Source organism: Leopardus geoffroyi, chromosome C1, assembly GCF_018350155.1.
Source record: "Leopardus geoffroyi isolate Oge1 chromosome C1, O.geoffroyi_Oge1_pat1.0, whole genome shotgun sequence".
Classification (NCBI taxonomy): Eukaryota; Metazoa; Chordata; class Mammalia; order Carnivora; family Felidae; genus Leopardus; species Leopardus geoffroyi.
This window is the reverse complement of record NC_059328.1, coordinates 35,550,535-35,577,460: the sequence shown is the minus strand read 5'-3', so window position 1 is coordinate 35,577,460 and position 26,926 is coordinate 35,550,535. Positions and strand designations below refer to the sequence as shown.

The 26,926-nt window shown below is 40.3% G+C and overlaps 1 protein-coding gene across 2 annotated transcripts in view; it reads left to right on the top strand.

Moving 5' to 3' along the window:
• The window catches only part of ZSWIM5 (zinc finger SWIM-type containing 5), a 256,910-nt gene that overhangs the window by 197,087 nt on the left and 32,897 nt on the right, over positions 1-26,926 (top strand). The window contains exons 3-7 of one of the 2 annotated variants that reach the window (XM_045477127.1): positions 5,178-5,326; positions 6,613-6,763; positions 18,721-18,900; positions 24,299-24,475; positions 26,089-26,235. In XM_045477127.1, the coding sequence (XP_045333083.1) occupies positions 5,178-5,326; positions 6,613-6,763; positions 18,721-18,900; positions 24,299-24,475; positions 26,089-26,235 (804 nt within the window). The remainder of the gene's footprint in view (positions 1-5,177; positions 5,327-6,612; positions 6,764-18,720; positions 18,901-24,298; positions 24,476-26,088; positions 26,236-26,926) is intronic. The other variant, XM_045477128.1, reaches the window with a different exon arrangement.

Below are 26,926 nucleotides of genomic sequence, written 5' to 3'. Positions count from 1 at the left end.
TGTCTGATATAAGTATGGCTACTCCAGTTTTCTTTTGACTTCCAGTAGCATGGTAAATAGTTCTCCATCCCCTCACTTTCAATTTGAAAGTGTCCTCAGGTCTAAAATGAGTCTCTTGTAGACAGCAAATAGATGGGTCTTGTTTTTTTATCCATTCTGATACCCTATGTCTTTTGGTTGGTGCATTTAGTCCATTTACATTCAGTGCTATTATAGAAAGATATGAGTTTAGAGTCATTGTGATGTCTGTAGGTTTCATGCTTGTAGCGATGTCTCTGGTACTTTGTCTCACAGGATCCCCCTTAGGATCTCCTGTAGGGCTGGTTTAGTGGTGTTGAATTCTTCAGTTTTTGTTTGTTTGGGAAGACCTTTATCTCTCCTTCTATTCTAAATGAGAGATTTGCTGGATAGAGAATTCTCGGCTGCATATTTTTTTTCTGTTAATCACATTGAAGATTTCCTGCCATTCCTTTCTGGCCTGCCAAGTTTCAGTAGAGAGATCGGTCACGAGTCTTATCGGTCTCCCTTTATATGTTAGAGCACGTTTATGCCTAGCTGCTTTCAGAATTTCTCTTTATCCTTGTATTTTGCCAGTTTCACTATGATATGTCGTACAGAAGATCGATTCAAGTTACATCTGAAGGGAGTTCTCTGTGCCTCTTGGATTTCAGTGCCTTTTTCCTTCCCCAGATCAGGGAAGTTCTCAGCTATTATTTCTTCAAGTGCACCTTCAGCACCTTTCCCTCTCTCTTCCTCCTCTGGAATACCAATTATGCGTAGATTATTTGTCTTTAGTGCATCACTTAGTTCTCTAATTCTCCCCTCATACTCCTGGATTTTTTTTATCTCTCTTCTTCTCAGCTTCTTCTTTTTCCATAATTTTATCTTCCAGTTCACCTATTCTCTTCTCTGCCTCTTCAATCCGAGCTGTGGTTGTCTCCATTTTATTTTGCAGCTCTTTTATAGCATTTTTTAGCTCCTCCTGGCTGTTCCTTAGTCCCTTGATCTCTGTAGCAATAGATTCTCTGCTGTCCTGTATACTGTTTTCAAGCCCAGCGATTAATTTTATGAATATTATTCTAAATTCACTTTGTGTTATATTGTTTAAATCTTTTTTGATCAGTTCGTTAGCTGTTGTTATTTCCTGGAGGTTTTTTTCAGGGAAATTCTTCTGTTTCGTCATTTGGATGGTCCCTGGAGTGGTGCGGAACTGCAGGGCACTTCCCCTGTGCTGTCTTGAATAACTTGAGTTGGTGGGCGGGGCCACAGTCAGACCTGATGTCTGCCCCCAGCCCACCGCTGGGGCCACAGTCAGACTGGTGTGTACCTTCTCTTCCCCTCTCCTAGGGGCGGGATTCACTGTGGGGTGGCGTGGCCCATCTGGGCTGCTTGCACACTGCCAGGCTTGTGGTGCTGGGGATCTGGTGTATTAGCTGGGGTGGATCGGCAAGGTGCACAGGGGCCAGAGGGTCAGGCTCAGTTTGCTTTTCCTTCGGAGATCCGCTTCAGGAGGGGCCCTGCAGCACCGGGAGGGAGTCAGACCTACTGGAGGGATGGATCTGCAGAAGCACAGCATTGGGTATTTGCGCGGTGGAAGCAAGTTCCCTGACAGGAACTGGTTCTCTTTGGGATTTTGGCTGGGGGATGGGCAAGGGAGATGCCGCTGGCAAGTGCCTTTGTTCCCCACCAAGCTGTGCTCTGTTGTCCAGGGCTCAACAACTCTCCCTCCTGTTGTCCTCCAGCCCTCCCGCTCTCCCAGCAGAGCTGTTAACTTATAACCTTCCAGATGTTAAGTCCCGCTTGCTGTCAGAACACCCTCCGTCTGGCCCCTCCGCTTTTGTAAGCCAGACTTGGGGGCTCTGCTTTGCCAGTGGGCTGCCCCTCCCCCCGGGCTCCCTCCCACCAATCCGTGTAGCGCGCACCACCTCTCCGCCCTTCCTGCCCTCTTCCGTGGGCCTCTCATCTAGGCTTGGCTCTGGAGAATCCATTCTGCTAGTGTTCTGGTGGTTTTCTGGGTTATTTAGGCAGGTGTGGGTGGAATCTAAGTGATCAGCAGGACGCGGTGAGCCCAGCGTCCTCCTACGCCACCATCTTCCCAGACGCCTCTCTGTACACTATGTATTTATAAGCTTTGCCTTATTTCTTCCAGAACTGCTGCTGCCACTACTACCACCTGGGCCCAGAAGATTCTCCAGTTTTCTCTATACCCCTTTGAATTTTTAGAGGGGATGTCACTCCACACTTCCAACCAGTTAAGACCATCTCCTTTGGGAGACTAGGTTCTGCTCCTACTTTTTCATATCCTAATTGAACCACCCAAGGGTCAGAATTGGTATTCAAACCATCTATGCTTGTTTTTTGGAGCACTGTTTCTGTTCTTCCCTCATCCCTGTTCTTGGCAACAAGGTACTCAGATGCCCAGTCTTTGGTTTATACAAAGTGTATCTCATTTTATCTCAGTTCTGTCTGTATAGAGCTACTGAAAACTAGAATCATTGGAGGTGAGACTCTATAATCTGCATTTTGAACACAAACCCAGGTGATTATTCTGTGTATTAACATTTGAGAATCAGTGTATTGGTGAGAACTCTTTTATCCTCACTATGGGGGGAAATGCATTATTCTGACTAGTCCTATATTCTGTATAGTGAAATAGGCCAAGAAAGATTTGACTATCTTTAGACACACCATCCAGCTTTCCATTCAAGGTCCTGAAACCAGCTATGGGTCACAGCCTCTAGATGAGGCTGGAGGCCAAAGTTCAGTGTTATAGTGAACAACAGACTTTGAAGAGAAACCAACATACAAATCCTAGCTAATATACTTCCCACCTGTTACATTACTTACCTGTATAAGCTTTAGTTTTTTCATTTTAAAATTAGGATAATAATACTACCTTCTAGACTAGTTATGAGGGTTCATTGGAATTTACTCACCAGATAATCACTGAGCACCTACTGTGTGCCAGGTACTGTTCTACATGTTGCAAATATGCGCACAAACAAAACAGTTTATGCCCTCAAGGAGAGTATGTTCTAGTGAGGATATGTACAAAAAGTGCTTAGACTTTGGCATGTAGGAAGCACTAAAAAAAATGGCTCTTATTAACAAGTATTTAAGGATAAGGAGTATGTTTGTTTTGCTTTGCCACTTTAGGGATACAAAAGAAGTGTAGGATATATTATTTACCCACCTGGAGCTTAAATCTAGATGGCCAATGAGACATGCATTTGTTTATTCTATAAATATTAACTCAGTGCTATAATGAGCCAGGCACTATAAGGTACAAAAATGAACACCTACTCTTAAAAATTTTCAATTTATTTGGGAATATATGAGAAATGCACAATTCTGATGTACAGCAAAATGCCACAAGTCTTTAGGAAAAGCAATAATAAAGTGCTAAGAAGAGTATTACTCCTTTTATATCCATGTGAGCATAAGATGGACATACTTTTGACAGGGAGGGAGCAGTGGGTTGTATGGTTAATTCAGTTAGGGGATAAAAAAGAGCTTCTCTTGCCAAATGAGCTAAGCAGTGTTGGCCTTTCTGTATACTTACTTTATGGTTTCCACTGCTCATTGTAGCCCTGACTGAGGCAATATTGACAATGAGAAGTTTCATTTTTTTGGCTAAAGAATGGGGTACAGGAGTGGGAGAGAAGTAAAGGAAAAAGCAGAAGTAAAGTCATAAGGAAATGTGGTTGACTTCTGGGAACGCTAAGTTTCTAGCTGAACCATAACATAAATATAGGGTAGACAAGGCTAGAAATGAAAGATAAGGCCTGAGCAGAGAGAGCCTTGAATGCCAATCTAAAGCATTTGGACTTAATTTAATAAAAATGGTGCATCACTGAAGACTTCTCTGAGTGGGCAAATGATATAATCAGAACTGTGTTTAGTATAATACATTTGAAGAAAGTAGCATATAGTAGATACCATAAACTGGACAATCATATGTGTTAATTAGTACTTGTAGAATAAATGAATGTGCGAACCCTCCTGATTTCATGGAGAATAAGATGCTCTAAAAAAGCTTAGCTGAAAAGCAACTTTTCTGTGTAGACCTGGATTTCATTTGAGCAGGACTTTGAACTAGGAAGACAAGAGGAAAGGTAGACTAATTAAACATGACATGAATTTATTTAATGTTTTATGTATTTATTTTGAGAGAGAGAGAGAGGCAGAGTGAGAGGGAGAGAGAATCCCAAACAGACTCCACGCTGTCAGCACAGAGCCCTGCACAAGGCTTGATCTCAGGAACCACGAGATCATGACCCGAGCCAAGATCAAGAATCAGACTGAGCCACCCAGGTGCCCCAAACATGACGTGAATTTATATTCTATTACATGACCACACCTATAGAGCATTTGATTAATAGTCTTTTGTAACTTGGAGGCAGGTTGCTAAAAACTTAACGTAAGACTCTGGCTTTGAGAAAGTGAGAGAAGATTCCGTTTTCATTCCACAAATATTTCCTAGGTGCCTGCCGCATTACCAGTACTGTGGTATAGGCAATTCAGCTGTGGATTCAACTTGGGATTCAACTGTGAGCAAGTGGCTAGCAGGGCACTAGGGGAGAAGAATGTGTAAATAACTAAAACTGTTTTAATGTGTTGTAGTGAGAACCAGATATGAAAGATATTTTGAGTATAAATTTATAAAACATAACACCTTGTATGCACCTCTGCCTGTGCTTTAAGGGGCAAGTTTCTAGAAATTCAGAAGTGTTGACTCTGCTTAAGAAGCTAAATTTTATAGTGAACTTTAAAAACAATTTTTTTTATTTTCTAAGGAAGTATTTTTTATTTTACAATAATATCTATACTTTAAGGCTTATTTTGAACTTCATAGGAAGGCAAAAAGAAGAAGAAAGAAATGTCACCTTCCTAGGAAAAAAATGTATCATTTTTTTCATGTTTGTGCATTTCCTTCTGGGATTTTTCCCCGTAGAATGTTATTTGCAGACCTTGTAAGGGAATACAACTGCAACATAAGTGAGTGTGAAACTAGCATTAGCCCTCTTACATTTATTTATAGGACCACACAGTTGACAAAGCCCAGAATAAGGCAGAGTAAGCCGTCTGTTTTTTAATATCCTCAAAGAGTACCCCTTCTGCCAAATGTGTAGCATATGAATTCAGGGGATTCATGTCACCATTCCCATTCCTCACAGGTGCCCCTGACCCCACAGCTGGGGCCAGCATTGATGATGAGAACTGTTGGCATTTGGATGAAGAACAGGTGAAAGAACAAGTGAAACTCTTTCTCTCCCAGGGTGGTTACTATGGCTCTGGAAAGCAACTCAATTCAATGTTTGCTAAGGTAAGATATGAAAGGTATTGGGTTTTTTGTTTTGTTTTGTTTTGTTTTGTTTTTATTTTAATTAAACGGGCCTCACCACACTTCTGGCTTCATGCATTTTAGCTAGCTCACTTGACCTATCTGTCCTGAAAGCTTGAAAACTAATGGGAGATGCTGAACAGAGCAGACCTGATCCCGAGCAGGTGGCATCCAGAGACCCCTACAAACTCACCCTGGTAGTCCTCTTCCTTCTGCTCCACTCTAAATAAGTTAGCATTGCTGTGGGTTTTAGTAAGGAAGCCATCATCCCTCTGCCTTGAACCCAAGGCTGCTGGATGAGGCCTTGAAGAGATTTAGTCTTTTGGAACTGGGGGCTCTCACGGCGGTCTTTCTTTTTTTTTTTTTTTTAACACCTTCAGTAAAAGATAATTCACATACTGTAAAAGTCACCCACTTAAAGTGTGCAATTCAGTGGTTTTTAATATATTCGCAGATATGTGCAGCCATCACCACAGTCAACTTTAGAACTTTTTCATCACCCTAGAAAGAAACCCCATACCCTTTACCTGTCACTTCCCTATCCTCCATTTCTCCTCTCCCAGCTCTAAACAACCACTAATCTACTTTCTGTCTCTATATATTTCCCTATTCTGGACTTTCATAGGGAAGGAATCATATAGTATGTAGTCTTTTGTGCTTGGCTTCTTTCACCTAGCATAGTATTTTCAAGGGTCATCCATGTTGTAACATGTATCTGTGTACTTAATTCCTTTTTTAGTTGAATAATATCCTAATGTATGGATATGCCACTTTGGTTTATGCATTCTCTGTTAGTGGATATTTGTATTATTTCCATCTTTTGGCTATTACAAATAATACTTTTATAAACATTCTTATACAAGTTTCTTTGTGGACATGTGTTTTCATTTCTCTCTAGGATTGAAATTGATAGGTCATATAACTCTACGTTAATCATTTGAGGAACTGCTAGACTGATTTCTAAAGTGGCTGCACCATTTTACATTCCCACCAATGGTGTGTCAGGGATCTGATTTCTCTATATTATCACCAATACTTGTTGTTATCTGATTTTTTGATTCTAGCCATCCTAGTGGATATGAAGTGGTATCTCATTGTGTACAGCAGGCTTTCTTGATATATGCAGAGAACTGGCTTGTAGAACAAGAAGGCTTCTTTTTGGCTCTTTGGATATGTTGTGCTTAGATACTTCATCTTCTCCTCCCCTTCCTTCTCCTGCTTTTTCATGATGTGCAGTCACCAACCCCTGGCCCCTCCTTATGTGTCAGGTTCGAGAGATGCTGCGGATGAGAGATTCCAATGGAGCCAGGATGCTGACGCTGATAACTGAGCAGTTTATGGCTGACCCACGACTCACACTCTGGAGGCAGCAAGGAACAAGCATGACAGATAAGTGCAGGCAGCTCTGGGATGAGCTAGGTAAGTTCCCCTATCTCAGAGAAGTACTATGTCTGTCCTACCAGTTTTCCCCCTGGCAACAGTGTTAGTGAACACTTGCCATCAGTCATTACATAGGTCTTGCTAAATGAACTTTAGCCTAGCTGTGGAAGATACAGGCTTTACACAGGCTATCCAGAGTATTCTGAACTCACTTGTGTTGCTTCCACAGCATTGTGCTTTGCTATTGACATCTGTTCCAGATGTTACCACATAGAAGTCTTTGCTGAGGGAAAACCTCTTCCCTTGGCTTCTACTGCATGGCACTAGCCTGGCTCTCCAAATACTTATCAACCTCACTTTTCTTGCTTTTCCTGAGTTTGCTCTTCTTTATCACTACTAGATGGACCTCTAGACATAGGGCAGTTTCTAAGACTTGGGCCTTGGACTTCTATTCTTCTTCCACTATACTCCCTTGAGAACTTTTTTTTTTTTAATGTCATATCTTCAGAGCTTACCTCTATGTTGATCTCAGCCTTATCTTCTTTCCACTTATCTGAGTTCCAGTCCCATATTAGCGCTGCTTGTGACCATTTCCACTGAAAAATCCCCTGATTACCTCAAGCTTGAGAAATCCAAAAATGAACTCAGGCCTTCTACCAAAAAAGGGTCCCCTGACTCTGGCATTGGCACCACCATTCCTCACTCTACCAAACTTAATGTCAAGCACTCATTCTTCTTTCATTCCCAACATTCAGTCACCAACTTCATTTGATGCCTTGGCCTTCAAACTGCAATTCAGTGTCCATTCACACCTTTTATTTCCCATCACCACTGGTCTGGTTGAGGGCCTTGGAAATGTTTAGATTAAATTAGACCTGTGGCCTCCTGAATGACCTCTCTGTTCTAGATTTTTCTATTCAAGGCCATCTTCTTTGGTCATCATTTATCTGTATGAGTCCGCTGCTCCAAGGCCAGTTTTGCAGTTCTAATACTCACAACTCTCCCTATTTTCAGAATCTTCCATACCCTGAATCCAAGCATGGCCCCACTTTTTAATTATACTGGAAAAGCTCTCTGTGTAGCATACTCTGCAAGTTCTGATACAACTCCTCCATACTTCCTCCATGCCAGAAAGCAACAACAAACTTGGGCACTCATACAAAATAATACAAGAGAAAACTGCAGGTTAGGAGTTTAGTGTGCTCTTCTGGGCTGAAGCCCCTAAAACATACATTTCATATCCTCAGGGCTAAAAGACTCAGAGTATGAGACTTAATGACTCTGTAACTATACTTAGTTACTTTGGGGCTGGTAAGTATGAGTTTTTGGTTTTGGGTACTGAGGCTTTTTTATCTGTGGCATTAACGGCTGTGGCATTAACGGCTTTGAAGCACTCATTACCAATGAATAGCTACATTATTGAGTGTTATATGCCATTATCTGTTGGAGATTATACTCACATTTTTTTCATATAATTCTCATAACAACCCTATAAGGTAATCGTGTGTTTATTGCAAAGAAACAGAGACCATTCTGGTTACTTCTCCATACAGAATAAAATTATAGGAGACTGTCTCTGCCATGACATAGTTACACTTTCTGAAGTGTAGAAATATTGCATTATTATTCCAAAGCTACTGGTCCAATCTGTTGTGACCAAGGTCACGTGATACAATGCATGGCAACTTGGGACTACTTCTAGACTCTTTACTCAGAAAGGATTGCAGTCATGGACTCCCTTCCAAGGTAAGATTTTGGCATCTTCATGTTTTTAGATGGGAAAACTGAACTCAGAAAAGTTAAGTATTTTATTCAAGGTCACATACTAGTAAGTGATAGTTCTACCTATGGAACTGCAATCTGTTTGATTCCAAATCAAACATCCTTCTGCAACATCTCCCTCAATTCTATCTTGTTATTTACTTTTTTCTCCAAAGTGCATGTTTTTTTAATTTAAACTCAGCCTTCTTCAGTGAGTTGGTTTTATCTGAGGCCTGAATCTCGTAGATTAATTTCTGGCATACTCATGGGATTGTGTTGTGGACTTGGGCTTTGCCTTTGAGACAAAGGTAGGTGAGAAGAGGTAAACACAGCTGGTCTCCAGTGTTTTTAAAGCACTTGTCATATACTTAGGTTCATTATGAAAAGCTCTTGCTTCTGACAGCTTTATACCTAAGAAATTGCTATAACAATCTTCCAAGAAACTCTCAGCATCCTGCAAAGACAGTGATTCTCAAACTTCTCAAAATCACCAAGAGTACTTATTTAAAACGGTTTCTGGGCCCTGTCCTCAGAGTTTTTGATTCAGTAGTTTGGAATAGGGCCTGATAATTTGAATTTCTAACAAATTTTTTTTAAAGAATGCTGTTGCTACAACTGAGGGTTGCTGGTAGGGTGTTGGGTGGGAGGATGGGCTAAATGGGCAAGGGGCATTAAGGAGGATACTTGTTGGGATGAGCACTGGGTGTTATATGTAAGTGATGAGTCAATAAATTACATTCCTGAAATCATTATTACACTATATGTTAAATAACTTGGATTTAAATTTTAAAAAATAGCAGCGCCTGGGTGGTGCAGTCGGTTAAGCGTCCGACTTCAGCCAGGTCACGATCTCGCGGTCCGGGAGTTCGAGCCCCGCGTCAGGCTCTGGGCTGATGGCTCAGAGCCTGGAGCCTGTTTCTGATTCTGTGTCTCCCTCTCTCTCTGCCCCCCCCCCGTTCATGCTCTGTCTCTCTCTGTCCCAAAAATAAATAAACGTTGAAAAAAAAAATTTTTTTTTAAATAAAGAGGGAGAGAGGCAAACCAGAAGAGACTCTTAAATACAGAGAACAAACTGAGGGTTGATGGGGTGTTGGGGAGAGGGGAAAGTGGGTGATGGGAATTGAGGAGAGCACTTGTTGGGGTGAGCACTGGGTGTTGTATGTAAGCCAATTTGACAATAAGTTATATTAAAAAAAATTTTTTTTAATAAAAAGAAAAAAGAATGCTGTTGCTGCTGTTCCAGAGATCACAATTTGAGAACCACTGCACTAAGGAAAACCTTATCGGGTCAGACACCAGAGTGTGGTGCATTCATGCCTCCCCTAACTACTCTGAGGGTTCCTTAGTGTTCACACGGCCTGCTCACCTGGGAAGACCTAAGTAGGGTTTGTAGGAATTTAAAGGAATGGACTCACTACTTTCAGTCCCTGAACCAGAGAAAATAGAAACAGTCAGACATGAAGTTTTCTCATCTCCCCATATCTGTACATATATACTTTACTTTATATTCTGTTAAAATCTATGAAATATCTCGGGGCGCCTGGATGTCTCAGTTGGTTAAGCGTCTGACTTAGGCTCAGGTCATGATCTTGAGGTTCATGAGTTCGAACTGCAAGATTAAAAATTTTTTTTAAAAATCTATGAAATATCTTTGCTCCCATAAAAGGGCAAGTCCTACATATTTGTTCTGGGTCCTATGCCATCTCCTTTTCTCAAGAATTCTGCTCCTGCAATTATCTCCTCCCTGTGGCATTATTTGTTTTTTATTTTTTTTAATGTTTATTTATTTTTGAAAGAAAGACAGAGTCTGAGTGGGGGAAGGGCAGAGAGAGACGGAGACACAGAATCCGAAGCAGGCTCCAGGCTCTGAGCTGTCAGCACAGAGTCCGACACGAGGCTTGAACTCACAAGCCATGAGATCATGACCTGAGCTGAAGTCGGACACTTAACCAACTGAGTTACCCAGGCGCCCCTCTCTGGCATTTTTTTAAAGGTTTCTTTTAATTAACTTATTTTGAGAGTAAGAGAGAGAACATGCATGCAAGTAGGGGAGGAGTAGAGAAAGGGAGAGAGAGAAAATCTCAAATAGGCTCCACACTGTCAGTGCAGAGCCTGACTTGGGGCTCAAATCCACAAACCGTATCATGACCTGAGCTGAAATCAAGAGTCAGACACCTAACCACCTGAGCCACTCAGGCACCCCTCTGTCATTATTAATTTCTCCCTCTCTACTAGACTCATCCCATCAGCATACAAAAATGCTCTAATATCTTCAGTCTCAAAAAAAGTGCCTTTGATGTTTTCATCCCCTTCCAATTATTACCCCATTTCTCTTCTTCCCTTCAAAGCAGTATTTCTTATTTTTAAGTTTTTATTTGAATTCTAGTTAGTTAACATACAGTGTATTAGTTTCAGGTGTACAGTGTAGTGATTCAGCACTTCCATACAGCACCCAGTGCTCATCACAATATATTCCTTAATCCCCATTACCTATGTAACTCATCCCCCCAATCAACGATTCTGGTAACCAACATTTTGTTCTCTATAGCTAAGAGTCTGTTTCTTGGGGGGCACCTGGGTGGCTCAGTCAGTTGGGCTTCTGACTTCTGCTCAGGTCATGGTCTCCCAGCTTGTGGGTTCGAGCCCCATGTCAGGCTCTGTGCTGACAGCTCAGAGCCTGGAGCCTGCTTCAGATTCTGTGTCTCCCTCTTTCTCTCTTCCCCTCCCCCACTCACTCTCTGTTTCTCTCTCTTCCCCTCCCCCACTCACTCTGTTTCTCTCACAAAAAAAAATAAATAAACGTTAAAAAAAATTAAAAAAAAAAAAAGAGTCTGTTTCTTGGGAGCACCTGGGTGGCTCTGTTGGTTACGCATCCAACTCTTGGTTTCGGCTCAGGTCATGATCTCCTGGTTTGTGGGTTTGAACCCCACATCGGACTCCGTGTTAACAGTGCAGAGTCTGGTTGAGATTCTCTCTGCCCCTCCTGTGTGCACACTCTCTCTCTCTCTCAAAATAAATAAATAAACTTTAAAAAAGAAGAGTCTGTTTCTTGGTTTGCCTCTCTCTTTTTTCCCTTTTGTTTGTTCTGTTACTAAATTCTGCATCTGAGTGAAATCATATGGTGTTTGTCTTTCTCTGACTTATTTCACTAAGGATTATACTCTCTAGCTTTATCCATGTCATTGCAAATGACAAGATTTCATTCTTTTTTGTGCTAAGTAATATTCCATGTGTATATATTACCACATCTTTGACACTTAGGCTGTTTCCATAATTTGACTATTGTTGATAATGCTGCTGTAAACATTGGAGTGCATGTATGCTTTTGAATTAGTATTCTTGTATTCTTTGGGTAAATATCTAATAGTGCGATTGCTGGATCATAGAGTAGTTCTATTTGTAACTTTCTGAGGAACGTCCATACTGTTTTCCACAGTGGCTGCACCAGTTTGCATTCCCACCAACAGTGCAAGAGGGTTCCCCTTTCTCTGCATGCTCGCCAACATCTGTTGTTTCTTGTTTTTAATTTTAGCCATTCTAACAGGTGTGAGGTGATATCTCCTCATAGTTGTTTGTTTTTTTAATTCACATTAGTTAACATAGAGTGTAGTATTGGTTTCAGGAGTAGAACCCAGTGGTTCATCACTTTCATATAATACCCAGTGCTCAGGGTGCCTGGTTGGCTCAGTCAGTTAAACATCCGACTTCAGCTCAGGTCATGATCTCACAGTTCATGGGTTCAAGCTCCACACTGGGCTCTGTGCTGACTGCTCAGAGCCTAGAGCCTGCTTTGGATTCTGTGTCTCCCTCTCTCACTGCCCCTTCTCCCACTCGTGCTTTCTCTCTCTTTCAAAACTAAATAAACATTTTTAAAAATTTTAATAAAAAATAATAACACCCAGTGCTTATCCCAGCAAGTGCCATCCTTAATACCCACCACCCCCCACCTCCCCTCACCCCATGTAGCCCATCCCCCCACCCACCTCCCCTCCAGCAATCTTCAGTTTGTTTTCTGTGTTTAAGAGTTGCTTATGGTTTCCTCTCTCTCTGTTTTTATCTTATTTTTCCTTCCCTTCCCCTGTGTTTATCTGTTATGTATCTTAAATTCCATATATGAGTGAAATCATATGATATTTGTCTTCCTCTGACTTATTTTGCTTAGCATAATACACTTAGTTCCATCCACATTGTTGCAAATGGCAAGATTTCATTCTTTTTGATTTCCGAGTAATATTCCATTGTGTGTATGTGTGTGTGTGTGTGTGTGTACACATACATACATATATGCACACTACATCTTTATCCATTCATTATACAATGGATGGACATTTGGGCTGTTACCATAAGAGGGAGTGAGAGAATCCCAAGCAGAGCTCAATCTCAAAAACTATGAGATCATGACCTGAGCTGACGTCAAGAGTTGAATGCTTACCCTGAGCCACCCAGGCACCCCTCTTACTCTTTTCAATATGGATAGGCTGACAGTGTTGCAGATCTTTAAGTTCTGCTTCTTTTTTGATTAACAATCCCATCCTTAAATCATATCTTTCTTCTCACATTTTACTGTAAGCAGTCAAGAGGAACCAGGCTACTCTTTCAGTACTTCACTTAGATAGTTCCTCAGCTAATTTCATCACTCACAAGTTCTACATTCCACAAAACAATAGGACATGAACACAATTTAGCCAAGTTCTTTGCCACTGTATGACAAGGATTGCCTTTCCTCCAATTTCCACTGACATGTTCCTCATTTCCATCTGAGATCTCATCAGAATGGCCTTACCCCTCCATTTTTCTACTAACACTCTGTTCAGGACTATTAAGGAAGTTCAGACTTTCTCTACAGGTCTCCTCTTTTCTTTCTGGGACCTCACCAGAATCATCTTTAAAGGTCTGTTCACAGCAGCATAGGCTTTTTCTAGCATGCAACTCAATTCTTCCAGCTTCTACCCTTTACCCAGTTCCAAAATTGCTTTCACACATTTAGGTATTTGTTATGGTGGGACCCCACTTCTTGGTACCAATTTATGCCTTAGTCTGTTTAGGGTGCCACAACAGAATACCAGAGACTAAGTGACTTACAAACAACAGAAATTTATTTCTTATAGTTCTAGAGGCTAGGAAGTCCAAGATCAAATGACTGGTAGATTTGGTGTCAAGTGAGGGCCTACTTCCAGGCTTATAGGTAGTCATCTTTTCACTGTGTTCTCCCATGGCAGAAGGAACAGGGGTTTTCATGAGAGATCTCATTCTCAATGACTCTATAGCCCCCAATATATACATACCTATGCACATGCCAGATATGCACATGGAGATAGGTCTTCAAAATTCTAAGGGAAAAAAATAAGATTTCCAACCTAGAATTACACATCCAATCAAAGTATCAATCAAAAGTGAGGGTAAAATCCAGACATTCAGCAATGCAAAATATATCAACTATGGAAAATTCATCTCCCACCCTATCTGAGGAAGCTACTGGAAAATGTACTCTACCAAAACAAGAAAGTAAATCCATAGAGAGGAAGGTGTTGGATCCAGAAAACAGGGGGTTCAACATAGGAGAAAGGAAAAGGAAAGTCCTAGAATGAGAGCAAAATAGTGGTATTATAATTTGAGGTTAGATCAACATTAAATGTTTGCGTTATTATGACTAAATACATATCTGTAGCACAGTCATGTAGTATACTAATACTACATTTACTTTCTTAACTTTTTTTTCCCCTTCAGGAATTAATAATTATTTTTGTTTGTTTGTTGTTTGACCATCAGGTTGCAGATTTTTCTGTTGTTATCATTAATTTACCCCCCAATTATTAACCAGTAATTTAAAATCTTCATACAGTATATTTGGTCACATCAAATAATCTATCAATGTTATTATCTTGTTAGAGACATTTCTTCTGGAACCATTTATTTTCCTATTCCTGGTTTAGATTGTGTGCTCTCCAAACCTGCTGCAGGATAATCGTGTAGATACTGCTCTTTACTATCATTCTAGGACTTCCCTTTTCCTTTCCCCTATGTTGAACCCCCTGTTTTCTGGATCCAACACCTTCTTCTCTATGGATTTACTTTCTTGTTTTGGTAGAGTACATTTTCCAGTAGCTTCCTCAGATAGGGTGGGAGATGAATTTTTCATAGTTGATAAATTTTGTATTGCTGAGTATCTGGATTTTACCCTCACTTTTGATTGATACTTTGATTGGGTGCGTAATTCTAGGTTGGAAATCTTATCTTTTTCCCTTAGAATTTTGAAGACCTATCTCCATTGTCCTCTAGCTTCCACTTGCTGTTGTGAAGTACCAGGCCATTCTCGTTCAGGAAAGTTTTGTGTTTTTTCTGTTGGTCTTCTTCTAAAATTTTTTTTTAATTTGAAAGAAAGAGAGAGACGGGGGGGGGGGGGGGAGAGAGAGAGAATTCCAAGCAGGCTCCATACTCAGCACGGAGCCCGATGCAGGGCTCCATCTCACGACCATGAGATCATGACCTGAGCTGGAATCAAGAATCAGATACCCAAATGACTGAGCCACCCAGGTGCCCCCTAAATTTTTAAAAAATCTAATCTCCTTGGGTGCCTGGCTGGCTCAGTCGGTAGATCACGCGACTCTTAGTCTCGCTGTTGTGTGTTTGAGCCTCACGATGGGTGTAGAGGTTACTAAAAATATAAATAAATAAACTTAAAAAAAATCTAATCTGGAGACACCTGGGGGCCTCAGTCGGTTAAGCTCCCGATTCTTGATCTCAGCTCAGGTCTTGACCTCAGGGTCATGAGTTCAAACCCTATGTTGGGCTCTGCTCTGGGCATGAAGCCTACTTAAAAATAAATAAATAAAATTAAAAAAATAAAAAGTCTAATCTGCTTAATCCTCACTAAACCTTCTCAACTGGGAAACTTGCATCTTTTAGTTTAAGATGTTTTCTTGAAAAAAATTTTTTTTCATTTCCTCACCCTTTTTTTTCTCTTTTTGTCTGGAACTACTTCTGTTATTTGGATATTAGCTTCTAGGTTACTATGCAACAGGCTTAGAAGACAAACAGTCTAGATTAGGGATAAGAAAATAGAGAGTTCCAGAAGGGATGTCTCAAAAAATAGTAAAATTGCTAGATTATTTCTTATGACTAAATATACTAAATGGAGATTGATTCTCTAGTTTTATTTTTTTCTCTCGTTGTTTTGGTGTGTTTTTGTTTTCGTTTTTGTCTTTTATCTTCCAGGTGGTTTCCTCAGTTTTATCTTTCCAATATCTTACTAATTTTTAATGTATTTTTTGTCACCATAGGTTTAATTTCCAAGAGCCCATTTTTGTTGTTGCATCCTGCACTTTTTTCATAGATGCAGTATCTTCTCATTTTGCTGATAGCAATTGCAGGTTTTTTTCTTTAAGTTTTCTTTCTTCTCTGCCTTTTTTGTATTTCCTCCCAAGTTTTTCTTCTTTCTGTTTACTTTTGTTCTCTGTCCTTTATGTCAGATGCTTTCCTCATATACCTAACATTTCTTAGCTGTCCATTTCTATTTAAGAGTAACAGTTAAAAACTAAAAGGAAGTTCTTTGCATGTGTGTGCACACACGTACGTGTGTGCACGTATGTATGTGTGTGTGTGGCCTTGTTAGTCAGTTTAACTGAGGATGATCTGGCTGGGTTTTTTCAGTTATCTTCTATGTTTTCTGTCCTTGGGCTAATTTGTTTCCAGAGATGAATCCTCCAGTCTCTTGTTTCTGGGTTATAAGCCTGTCATAGTCTTCTCAGAACCAGGGGGGGAAAGAGGGTTAGGGTTGAGGGTTAGGGTTGGGTTGGAGGGTATCCATTTGTTCAACATGTATTGATTTCATCCCCCAGTTTTTAGTATGGAAACCCCACCCTTGGCTGTGAGTAATATTTCCAATCCAGAACCTCTCTGAATCAACCTTCCCAGTGAGTAAAGTTTTGGTCTTCTTCCAGGAGAGGGGAGGAGCAGGCACTCAGTTGCCTTGAATAGAGTAGGAACTTTTGGATCCTGAGACCTTTGACAAACTTCTAACCAATTTTACTAGTTTCAGCCCCACTTTCAGCAGGGTTCTGAAGCGTGAATCAGTCTGCTTCTGGGCTTTCTAACCACTGATGGAGGTTTCCACTTTTCTGTTCTGCTAGGTCAGCTATCACTCATCCACAAGCTTTCCACATTGCAAAATTTTGTGGCTATTCTCTTTTATCTTTCCCATTCTCTGTGTCTGTATGTGTTTACACCTGTCTTTATCCTTTTACTTTCATTTTAGTGAGGTTTCAAAAGGAAACAGTGGTTAGCTATCTTTAACGGGAATTAATTCATGTTTATTCTTCAAACTGAAATGCCATTTCCTTTCTATAACTTCTGCTGACCCCACATGCAGAATGCATTGTTCCATCATGTATATTCTCATAGGATTTTATGTATGTCTATGATAGCATTTGCCATACTTTATTATTATAATTATTTGAGTGAATCCTAACTATAATTCCCTTCAGAGTCATCATAATATAATACTATTATATTACACAGTGTAGTTTTTATTTCATGGTAGATTTTTAAAACTGAGTCAGCAGAAATGAATTTTCACTATCTTCAGGTAGTATCTGAAATTAGGGCTAAAATGGCCTTTAAACCATTCCAATTTGAGTTTGAAGGACCTTGAAATAGTGTTTCAAAGTACCTCCATCCACAGATGTAGCTTCATCCCAAAGGATGTTTAACTTAAGATACTTTGCAGCCAGGCTTACTGCTGGTCTGAGATTGAGAATATATCTAGTTCAGTTATAGCCAACCTTGAAAAGAAGCAGGTTTGCTTGAAAAGAAGGGTAATATGGTTGGAGAGACAGTACTCGTATATTGTATAGAATATGTGATACTCTGCTACAGTGACAGAGAAGATCCAAGAATGTGATAGTTTTAAGACATCCTAATAGATCAACTGTATCAAAATCCAAACTGAAATAAACCATTTTTCTTGGAAAAAGGAAATACTAAAATTCTGCTATGTGCCAAGTAATATGCTAGGCCTTTTACAAATGTTATTTCATTTAATTCTCACAACATCCCTACAAAGTAGTTGTTTGGGGGACATCTGGGTGACTCAGCTGGTTGAGCATCTGATTTTGGCTCAGGTCATAATCTCACAGTTCATGTGTTCAAACCCCAAGTCGGGCTCTCTGCTGTCAGCACAGAGCCTGCTTAGGATCCTCTATCTCCCTCTGTCTCTGCCCCTTCCCTGTATGATCCTCTGTTTCCTCTTTCTCTCTCTGCCCTTCCCCCACCTATGCTCTCTTTCTCTCTCTCTCTCAAAAATAAATAAGCATCAAAAACAAAAACAAAGTAGTTATTTATGTGCTCTCAGTTTTACAGTTGAGGAATATGAATTTCAGAAAGCCTAAAGTCTACTAACCAAAAATTGAAACCTTTTCTGAGCACCTCCCTTCTGACCCCTGCCCTTGTGCTAAGTGCCCTTCCTCTATCTTGCTGTTGTCCCCATATCTTTACCTTAACACTCATCATATTCAAATAACATTATATGTATCTATCTATCTCCCCCATTAGTCAGCTCCTCAAGGGTTGGAACAATGTCTTATTCTTCAGTAGGAGAATAGGCCTTGAACATAGAAAGTTCTCAATAAATATATGTTAGACTACAAATCTGAGCTCAGAATTCAAGCCCAAGTCGGTCTTGTTCATCATTACAGGCACATATCCAGATATCCAGGAAGGATATTTAAGGAAGCTCTGAGAAGGAAAAATATGCCATTTCTGAAAACTTTAGCAGATTTTATTTCTTTCTTTATTTTTTGAGAGAGAGAGTGTGTGTGAGAGAGAGCTGGGGAGCAGCAGAGGGAGTGGGAGAGAGATCTCACGACTATGAGATCACAACCAGTGCCAAAATCAAGAGTCAGACACTCCTACCAGCATGGAGCCTGCTTGGGATTCTCTCTCTCTCCCCCCATCCCCCACTTGTGCTGTCTCTGTCTCTCACAAAAGAAGTAAATAAACTTTAAGAAAAATATAAAAAAAAGAAAAAAAAAGAAAAATATAAGTAAAAAAGGTTAGATGCTCAACCAACTGAACCACCCAGGCGCCCCAACAGATTTGATTTTTTTATATTGAGAAAAGCTGATGTTTTGGAAACTTTTCCTACCACTAAAAATAGAAGAGAAGAAAAGACTGAAAAATTAAAGCTTAACATACATCAGAGGAGAGATATCAAGAATGTTGGTTGTTTTATTTTCCAGGGGCCTTATGGGTATGCATCATTTTAAATCCACATTGCAAACTGGAAGAAAAATCCTGTTGGCTGCAGCAACTGCAGAGGTGGAGTGACCTGGATGTCTGTCCCCTGGAGGATGGGAACTATGGGCATGAGCTACCCAACATCACCAATGCACTTCCCCAGAATGCCAGTCACAGCCCAGGTGAGCCATAAATCCTTCTAATGTCTTTGTGCCTGGAACTCCAAAGGTGGGAGGGTAAAGTGCTAAAACAAAGGTGGCTGGACAGTTGGCTGTCAGTATTGTCACCCTCAGTAAGAAAAGCCTGTCCTTTGTTTGTCTTGAAATACCAAGCCTTAAATAAGGCTAAGCTTTTATCTTTGACATTATGCATGCTGTCTTTTTCTGTATCTAGAGTGTCCTTACAGTGCCCAGCATAAATTCCTAGGGTCCTCTGCATGAATCCTCTTTACCTTTCAAGTTCATCATGCCTAATGGATCTTGGCCTCAGTTGGGGTTGGTTTTAGCTCAGAAGACTTACCTGAAGAGAAGAATGGAAGGCCTGCAAAACACAGCTTTTAAAATGGCCCGACAATTGCTTTTCTTACTTTTCTGTTTTCCTCAAATGTTTTTATATAGCAGATAGCTAGGATGGATTATCTTCCCAAATTACTGCTAGGACTCTTGCCCCATTTTAAGATAAATCCAACAATACTGTACTCTCTGCCTTTTGAGCCCAGTGACCTACGAATATCACTGAGCATCAGGATTCACATCAGTTTTTAGTTCATCTAACTCAGGCTATTTGCTGTTGGCAACTGATTGCTCTTTAGCCCATTGGGAACCTTTATTGGTAGGGGATTTTTTTCACACATTGATTTTACATGTCAGTCCCTTCTATTTTAAGTGACAAATCTGATGTTTTTAATCCCAAGGAGAAAATAATTTAAATTGTTTTTGCCAGGTTTTCATCTAGTGTCTCATAATTGATTGTCAGTATATTCAAGGCAACTAAGGTAACAAGAAATGAAAAGACTATAGTTTTGCCATTTCTTTAAGCTACCCTTTACTCACACTCATCTAACCTCCACAACACACCATCCCTTTAGTATTGGCTTTAGATTGGCATAGAGAATCAAATGCATGTAAAGACATGCTTCTATTTTGGCAGTTTCTTCCTTATCAAATTGGTTATTTGTTGTTACTGATTCTCATTTGAGAATATTGCTTCTTCTGCAGTCTTCTCAAGTTGTGGCTGATTTAGCTCTTAACGTCTCTTTACCTAATGGGGCAATAGGCATCCCACTTATTCTTCATTGCCATTTCTGTATCATTGTCTTTTCCTCCTTCCCAAAATACCCCGCAGCTTTAAAGTTAATGCCATCAAAATATACTACCTGCTACCCTTCTGATTTGGGTCATTTTAGACCTCTGGGTCAATCCCCACACCTGCCCCCACCCTCCCCCCATCCCTTGAAGATTTTTGTTCTCTGCTGTCACTACTTATATTGGAATTCTTGATTTCAGTAGCCACACAGATGATCCTTCCAATATTCTAGTCTCTTAATTCTTTGACCTCCTATCTTTTAGTAGTCTTGTCTACCACCATAATTGAGCCATGCAATCCCAAGATCATACTCTAAGCCTTGTCATTACCAATAACAATACCTTCTTCATAATCTAAATTTCAGGCAGCTCTAATAACCATCATCAGTCTTGCTAGTTTATTTTCTCTAGTATGTCAATTCCAATAATTCTTTAACCCACTAGGAATTTTGATCCTGCCACATTTTCATTTTCCTGGTAGCCTCATTTTCCTCCTTATCCAGGTTAGATTCCTTGGTGCATCATTATAATTACTCTCAACATCTACATACTCAACCTCCTTTTTCCCTTTATTTCACTCATAGAGCAAGACACTAACTTTAGTAGCTAAGTCCAACTCTAATTCCTTAGTGCTCACACCCACAGAGCTGAACATGATGAAGAGAAACATAAGTGTAAGTAACTGGTCTTACTTTAAGTTTATGACTACTGATTTTGAATGGGACCATAGTACTGTCCAGACATCCACATTTCCCTAATCTATGCCTTCTTTCACTCTTCTGAATTACTATTTCATACCATCTTTGCCTGAAAACTTTATTCCCCTTCCCTCTGCTTCCTCACTTTCAGCTGATAGCCTTGCTTCCTGTTCACTGAGAGTATAGGAGCAATCACAAGAGAATTTCCAAGAGTCTCTCATCTGCTTCTGTCTGTGCCCATCTTCTTCCTCTTCCCTGTTTTTATTCGTGCTTGTAAGTCTAAGCCCTCTACTTATTCTCAAAATCTTATTCCTTCTTTTTTATCCAGGACATCACTCCAGGAATTATCTCCTCTCTCACCTGCTTCACAAATTTTTGTGGATTATTCCTATGAGAGTATACAAATACATTGCTTTCTCTCTCATCACAAAACAAAACAGAACAAGACAAAACAAAACACAATACACAGTCATGTTGTTCCCACATGCTTCTCTAACTACCATCCTGTTTCTCTGAAGTAGTAGAAATAAGTGGTAGAATTAAGAAAAATAATTTAAAAGAATAGTATATATTTATTATCTCTCCTGCTCATATTCTCCCTTGAACTCACTCTAGTCAGCTTTCATCCCTCCACTACTGAAACTGCTCTTGTATGAGTCACTGTTGCTAAATATGGCCAAATCTAGTGGTTGATTCTTGGTCATAATCTTACTTGACCTGACAGTAGTATTTGTTACAATTGTTTACTCTCTCCTTCAAACACGTTTTTCATCTTATCTCCAAGACACTACTCTCTTGGTTCTGCTCTTACTTCATTGGTTCCTCCTTCTCAGTCTCCTTTACTGTCTCCTCCCTGCTTCCTAACCTAAAATGTTAGAGTGCCTAGGGTTCAGTCATCAAACCACTGCTCTCTATATACATACTCCCTTGGTAATTGCATTGTTTTAATAATCATCTGTATACCAACAACTCCAAGATTTATATCTCCTTGACCAGAATTTTCCTCTCGACAACTTCAGACTTGTATGTTAAGCTGCCTTTTCAATATCTCCACTTTGATATTAATAGGCATCTCAGTAGGATTTCTTACCTATTAAGCCCCACCCAAACCTGCTCTCCTATAGTCTTCCCTATGTCCACATATGGCAAATCTGTCTTAAAAACCATGGAGTCATTCTTGATTCTTTTTCTCTCTCACTCCACATCTATTCCATGAGCAAATACTATTGCCTTTACCTTGAGAATATATCCAGAATCTGTATATTCTTATCTCTACTGCTTATTACTCTGGCCAAGTTGCCATCATCCTTCTCAAATTATTGCATTGACTTCCTAACTGCTCCTCCTGCTTCTCCCCTTCCATCTTATGGTGTGTTCTCAATACTGCTGCCAGTTATCCTTTTAAAAAGTGGGTCACACCATATACCTTCAGCAACTCAAAGCCCTCTAGTGACTTCTCATCTTTCACTCATGGCCTGTAAGGCCCTTGGAGCAAGCCTCCCGGGATTGCTAGTATGTCTCTTACCTCATCTCCTATGATTTTCCTGCTTGCTCATTCCATCCTAAGTACACTGGCCTCCTCACTGCTCTCAAACACTCCAAATATGCTCCCACCTCAGGATTTAGCATTTGCTATTACTTTTGCCTGGAATACTCTTCCCTTAGTTATGCCTAAGGCTTGCTCTTCAGTTCCTTGAGCTTTCTGTTCAAATGTTACCTTATTAGAGACCATTCTATATAAAACAGTAGGGGTGCCCGGGTGGCTCAGGTGGTTAAGCGTATGACTTTGACTCAGGTCATGATCTCACAGTTTGTGGGTTTGAACCCCACATCGGGCTCTGTGCTGACAGCTCAGAGCCTGGAGCCTGCTTCAGATTCTCCCTCTCTCTGCCTCTCCCTCGCTTGCACTATGTCTCTCTCTTTCTCTCTTTCTCTCAAAAATAAACATTAAAAATTTTTTTTCAATTTAAAACAACCCCCACCCAATACCAGCTTGCCTTTCTGCTTAATCCTGCTTTAGTCTTTTCCATAGTATTCATAACCATCTGATATATCTGATATACTATATATTTATTCAACTATCTCTGCCCATTTAACTGTAAAGGCCCACAGTTCCTGGGTGGCTCAGTCGGTTAAGCGTCTGACTCTTGATTTTGGTGCAGGTTATGATCTCACGGTTCATGGGATCAAGCCCTGCATCGGGCTGTGCACTGACAATGCAGAACCTACTTGGGATTCACTCTCTCCCTCTCTCTCTGCCCTTCCCTTGCTCATGCTCTCTCTCTCTCTCAAAATAAATAAATAAACTTTAAAAAATCAAGTCCCATAAAGGCAGGGACTTTATATATCCTCAGCACCTGGAACAAGTACCTGCTATGTAATAGGCACTCACTATTTGCAGACTTAATGAATATTGGGAGCCTAATCCCCACTGTGGGCTGAGCAGACCCAAGGTAGAGTCTCAGTTCAGGAAGAGAGGTGCTTAGACTGTAGCCAGTAGAAGGTACATTGTGCTTCTACTGAGGGACAATATGAAGGAGAAGACATTTCAGTAGATATGGTCAGTGCTTTTCTAACTTAATCATCCAAGCCCATACACTATGGGATATATCAAATTCTGAAGAGATGACTATATTCTAAGGACTTTTGCTTAATGAATAAATATGTTCATTTCTTTCATGTTCATTCTGAATCCTCTGGCTTTCCCTCCCATTTTTTTGCACAGGCTCAGTGGATACACCCCCACATTTGGGCATCTCTGGAAACATCCGCATAGTACTTTAGCCCTTGATCCCAAAATAGTTACAGCTGCCCTTAATCTGGCAGAGAGTCAATTAAATAATCCTTTATGGTTTTTTTATTTCCTTAAATGTAATTTCTATGAGTCCTTCTGTATATACAGTTTGTGACAATGTATCTTTCATGTGGTCTTCCTATATACCACCCTAAGCTGTTTTGGTTTCCTTGCAGCCTTTTTCCTGAAGAGATATGGCATGGTAAGACTCCGTGTTAATTAGTCTTGTCAGCATCAGTTTTTCACAGTAGAGAAAAGCCTGTAAGCCTGTAAGTATCAGTATGATAAAGGGACCAGAATACACAGGGCTTCAGCTCTTTTTCAACTTTTAATATCAATTATATCGAAGTCCTTAGTCTGATAAGGGTCATGCTGTAAGTGAGACAGGTTATAAATAGGCCAGGGAAATTACCTAACTGCTTCTCTCTTATTCTGACTTCTATAGAAGCAGTTTGTATCCTCATAATTGAGCAGCTGGGCACCACAGTCCCTCTTCTCTTTCATGTGGCTCTTGGTCCTAGGAGAAATTGGTCTTCTGTAGAAGTAAAAAGGCAGCCATAGATCTCTGGAGAAAGGTTGTTCCCATACAGGGCACAGATACATTAAGGGCTATCCAATAAAGAGACAGCACCTAGACAGATGGTACCTAGACAGATGGTAGAATGGCTGCTCTCACTAACCACAAACTATTCTTCTTCTCTTCTTCCTACTCTGAAGAAGACATATAAGAGTTAGAACTTCAGATTACCTGTCATTGAACTGCTGCATTTCTTTCTTTCCCCAGACTCCTTATCCAGACCAAGACGAACAGTGTTCACTAGAGCCATTGAGGGCCGTGAATTACATTGGCAGGACAGCCATTTACAGCGAATAATAAGCAGCGATATATATACAGCTCCTGCCTGCCAGCAGGAAAGCGAGAGACTACTGTTTAATTCCCAAGGCCAGCCACTGTGGCTTGGTAAGTGTACCTCTCCTCTACTCTAAGAATTTCAAAGCCCAGTCTTAACTTGTGCCAGGCCAGATCTGCATAGGTGCTGGCAACACAACTACAATTTGGACAGATCTTTTGGGGCCTTAACTAGTGACTGAGGGTATTTATGTGAAGCCTCAGCCATTTGCATGTGTACTTAGCTGAGGTACAATGACCTCAAACATTGGAATTTGTGTTCTGTTTCCTGAGTTTTAGGAAAGGAAAGGAGTCAGTAAATCTCAAAGAGTACTAATAAAACCATTAAACATCAGTTCATAAGCTCTTAGTCAACATTTGCTGAGCAACAGTATAATCTACTCTGAAATTAATATGTTTTGCTAAAAATGCACTAACTTTGAAACTTCAGTTACATTGTGCTAGTAACTAGGGCATTATCTGCATTTGTCACCAAGCTGTCTTCCTTTCCTCCTTCCCACCTTTCCTAACCCGCTTCATCATAAAGGAACAGAGCTGTTCTACTGTGGGTTTAAACCTTCCTTTGGCTGACTGTCAGTCTCTTCTTGACTTTATCACAGGATGCCCGTTCCAAAACAGTATTTTTTAAAAAAATACTCATTTTCTGAGTCTTACAACAATGACATATATTTTTATATCTTCTCCCAATTCCCTAGTTCTATCCTTCACCTCTTATCCTTGTCTTTCTCAAGATCTTTCTGAATATGCATGTATGTCCCTATCTCTCTTTTGAAAGCCTTGGCCAGACTCACTGTGGGCCAGTACCTGAAGTCTCCTTTGGTCATCTTTCCTCTTTGATCCAATACTTCTAAAACATGAATCTAATAAGAATGTGAAAATGTATACACCTCATCAGTAAACAAAGATGAAAATCAAAACAAAACTGAATTACCATTTTTTGATTGTCAAATGGTCAGAGAGTTTTTTTTTTAAGTTTATTTATTTATTTATTTTGAGAGAGACATAGAGGGCAAGCAGGGGAAGGGCAGAGAGAGAATCCCAAGCATGCTCCGCAGTCAGTGCAGAGCCCAATGTGGGGCTCAAACTCACGAACTGTGAGATCATGACCTAAGCTGAAACCAACTGTCTGATGCTTAACTGACTGAGCCACCCAGGTGCCCCAGAGATTTTTAAAATAAAGATAATTAGTTCATGGTGTGGGAAAGGTTGCGTGGAGATAGTTACTCTCATTTACTACTGGTAGGAATGTAAATGCTTGTAACCTGTCTTGCACGTTTTTACTTCCTTTTGATGGCAAATGAGTTGACATATAATAGGTTCTCAGGAAATGTAGGATTAATGAATGAATGAGGCCTTTCCCTTTAGGCAGTTAGTTGCTACTTCCATTGGGTTCCCATAGTACAAGTTCACAAAGAGGTACTTACATTTTATTATCCTAGCTATGTATTCCTTTCTATGCCATACTGAGGCTGCATGGTAGCTCTTTGAAGGTAGTGCCTGTGACTTACTCAGTTATATTCTTAAAAAATAAAACATTGGTCTTGGTACAGAGTAGATAGCAGTTGAATTTTAGGAACTGAGCAAAACACAAACTCCCTTTGTCAAATATGAATTTTCCTGATTGGAAAATCTAACCCAACCAAAATATTTTCTTCATCTGGTAGAGCATGTGCCTACAGCCTGTGCTCGGGTTGATGCCCTGCGTTCCCATGGTTATCCAAAAGAGGCCCTCAGACTCACAGTGGCCATTATCAATACTCTGAGGTTGCAGCAGCAACGGCAGCTGGAAATCTACAAGCATCAGAAGAAAGGTATAGTGATAAGGAGCCATCTTAACTCCTTAGGCTGGGGCTGATGAGGATCCTTAGGGGCTACAAGGCCTACTATTTTATTTTCATAAAATTTCATGGAGTGGCAGGAGCTAGAGAATTTCAGGTTTTTCTTTTCTTTTTTTTTTTTTTTTAACATTTATTCATATTATGAGAGACAGAGTGTGGGGGGAGGAGGGGCAGAGAGAGAGGAAGACACAGAATCCAAAGAAGGCTCTAGGCTCTGAACTGACAGCATATAGTCCAACGAAGGGCTCGAACTCACAGACCATAAGATCATGACCTGAGCTGAAGTCGGACACTTAACCCACTGATCCACCCAGGCACCCTGAGAATTTCAGGTTTTTCTACTTGCTGTGTGGAATGCCTGACTTTATCTCTATGAATCTCAGGGTTTTTTATCTGCAAAATAGGAATAATAATGCTGGTCTGCCTCCCTCACAGGGTAGTTGGAAGGCCCACTAGATCTAGTATAAAATGACCTTTTTAAAACTGTAAAATTATATTTACATATTTGTGCTGCCAGTGAGAAGCCTAAATGCAGACCTCAAGACCTTACATCTGACTGATAAACTTGTGACCAGTCCTATGAATCCAAGGCAAGACAAAGAGGGAAGATTTTCTTTAAGTCTTGAGGCTAGTGCCTGAAAGAGACTAATGAGGAGACCCAGGC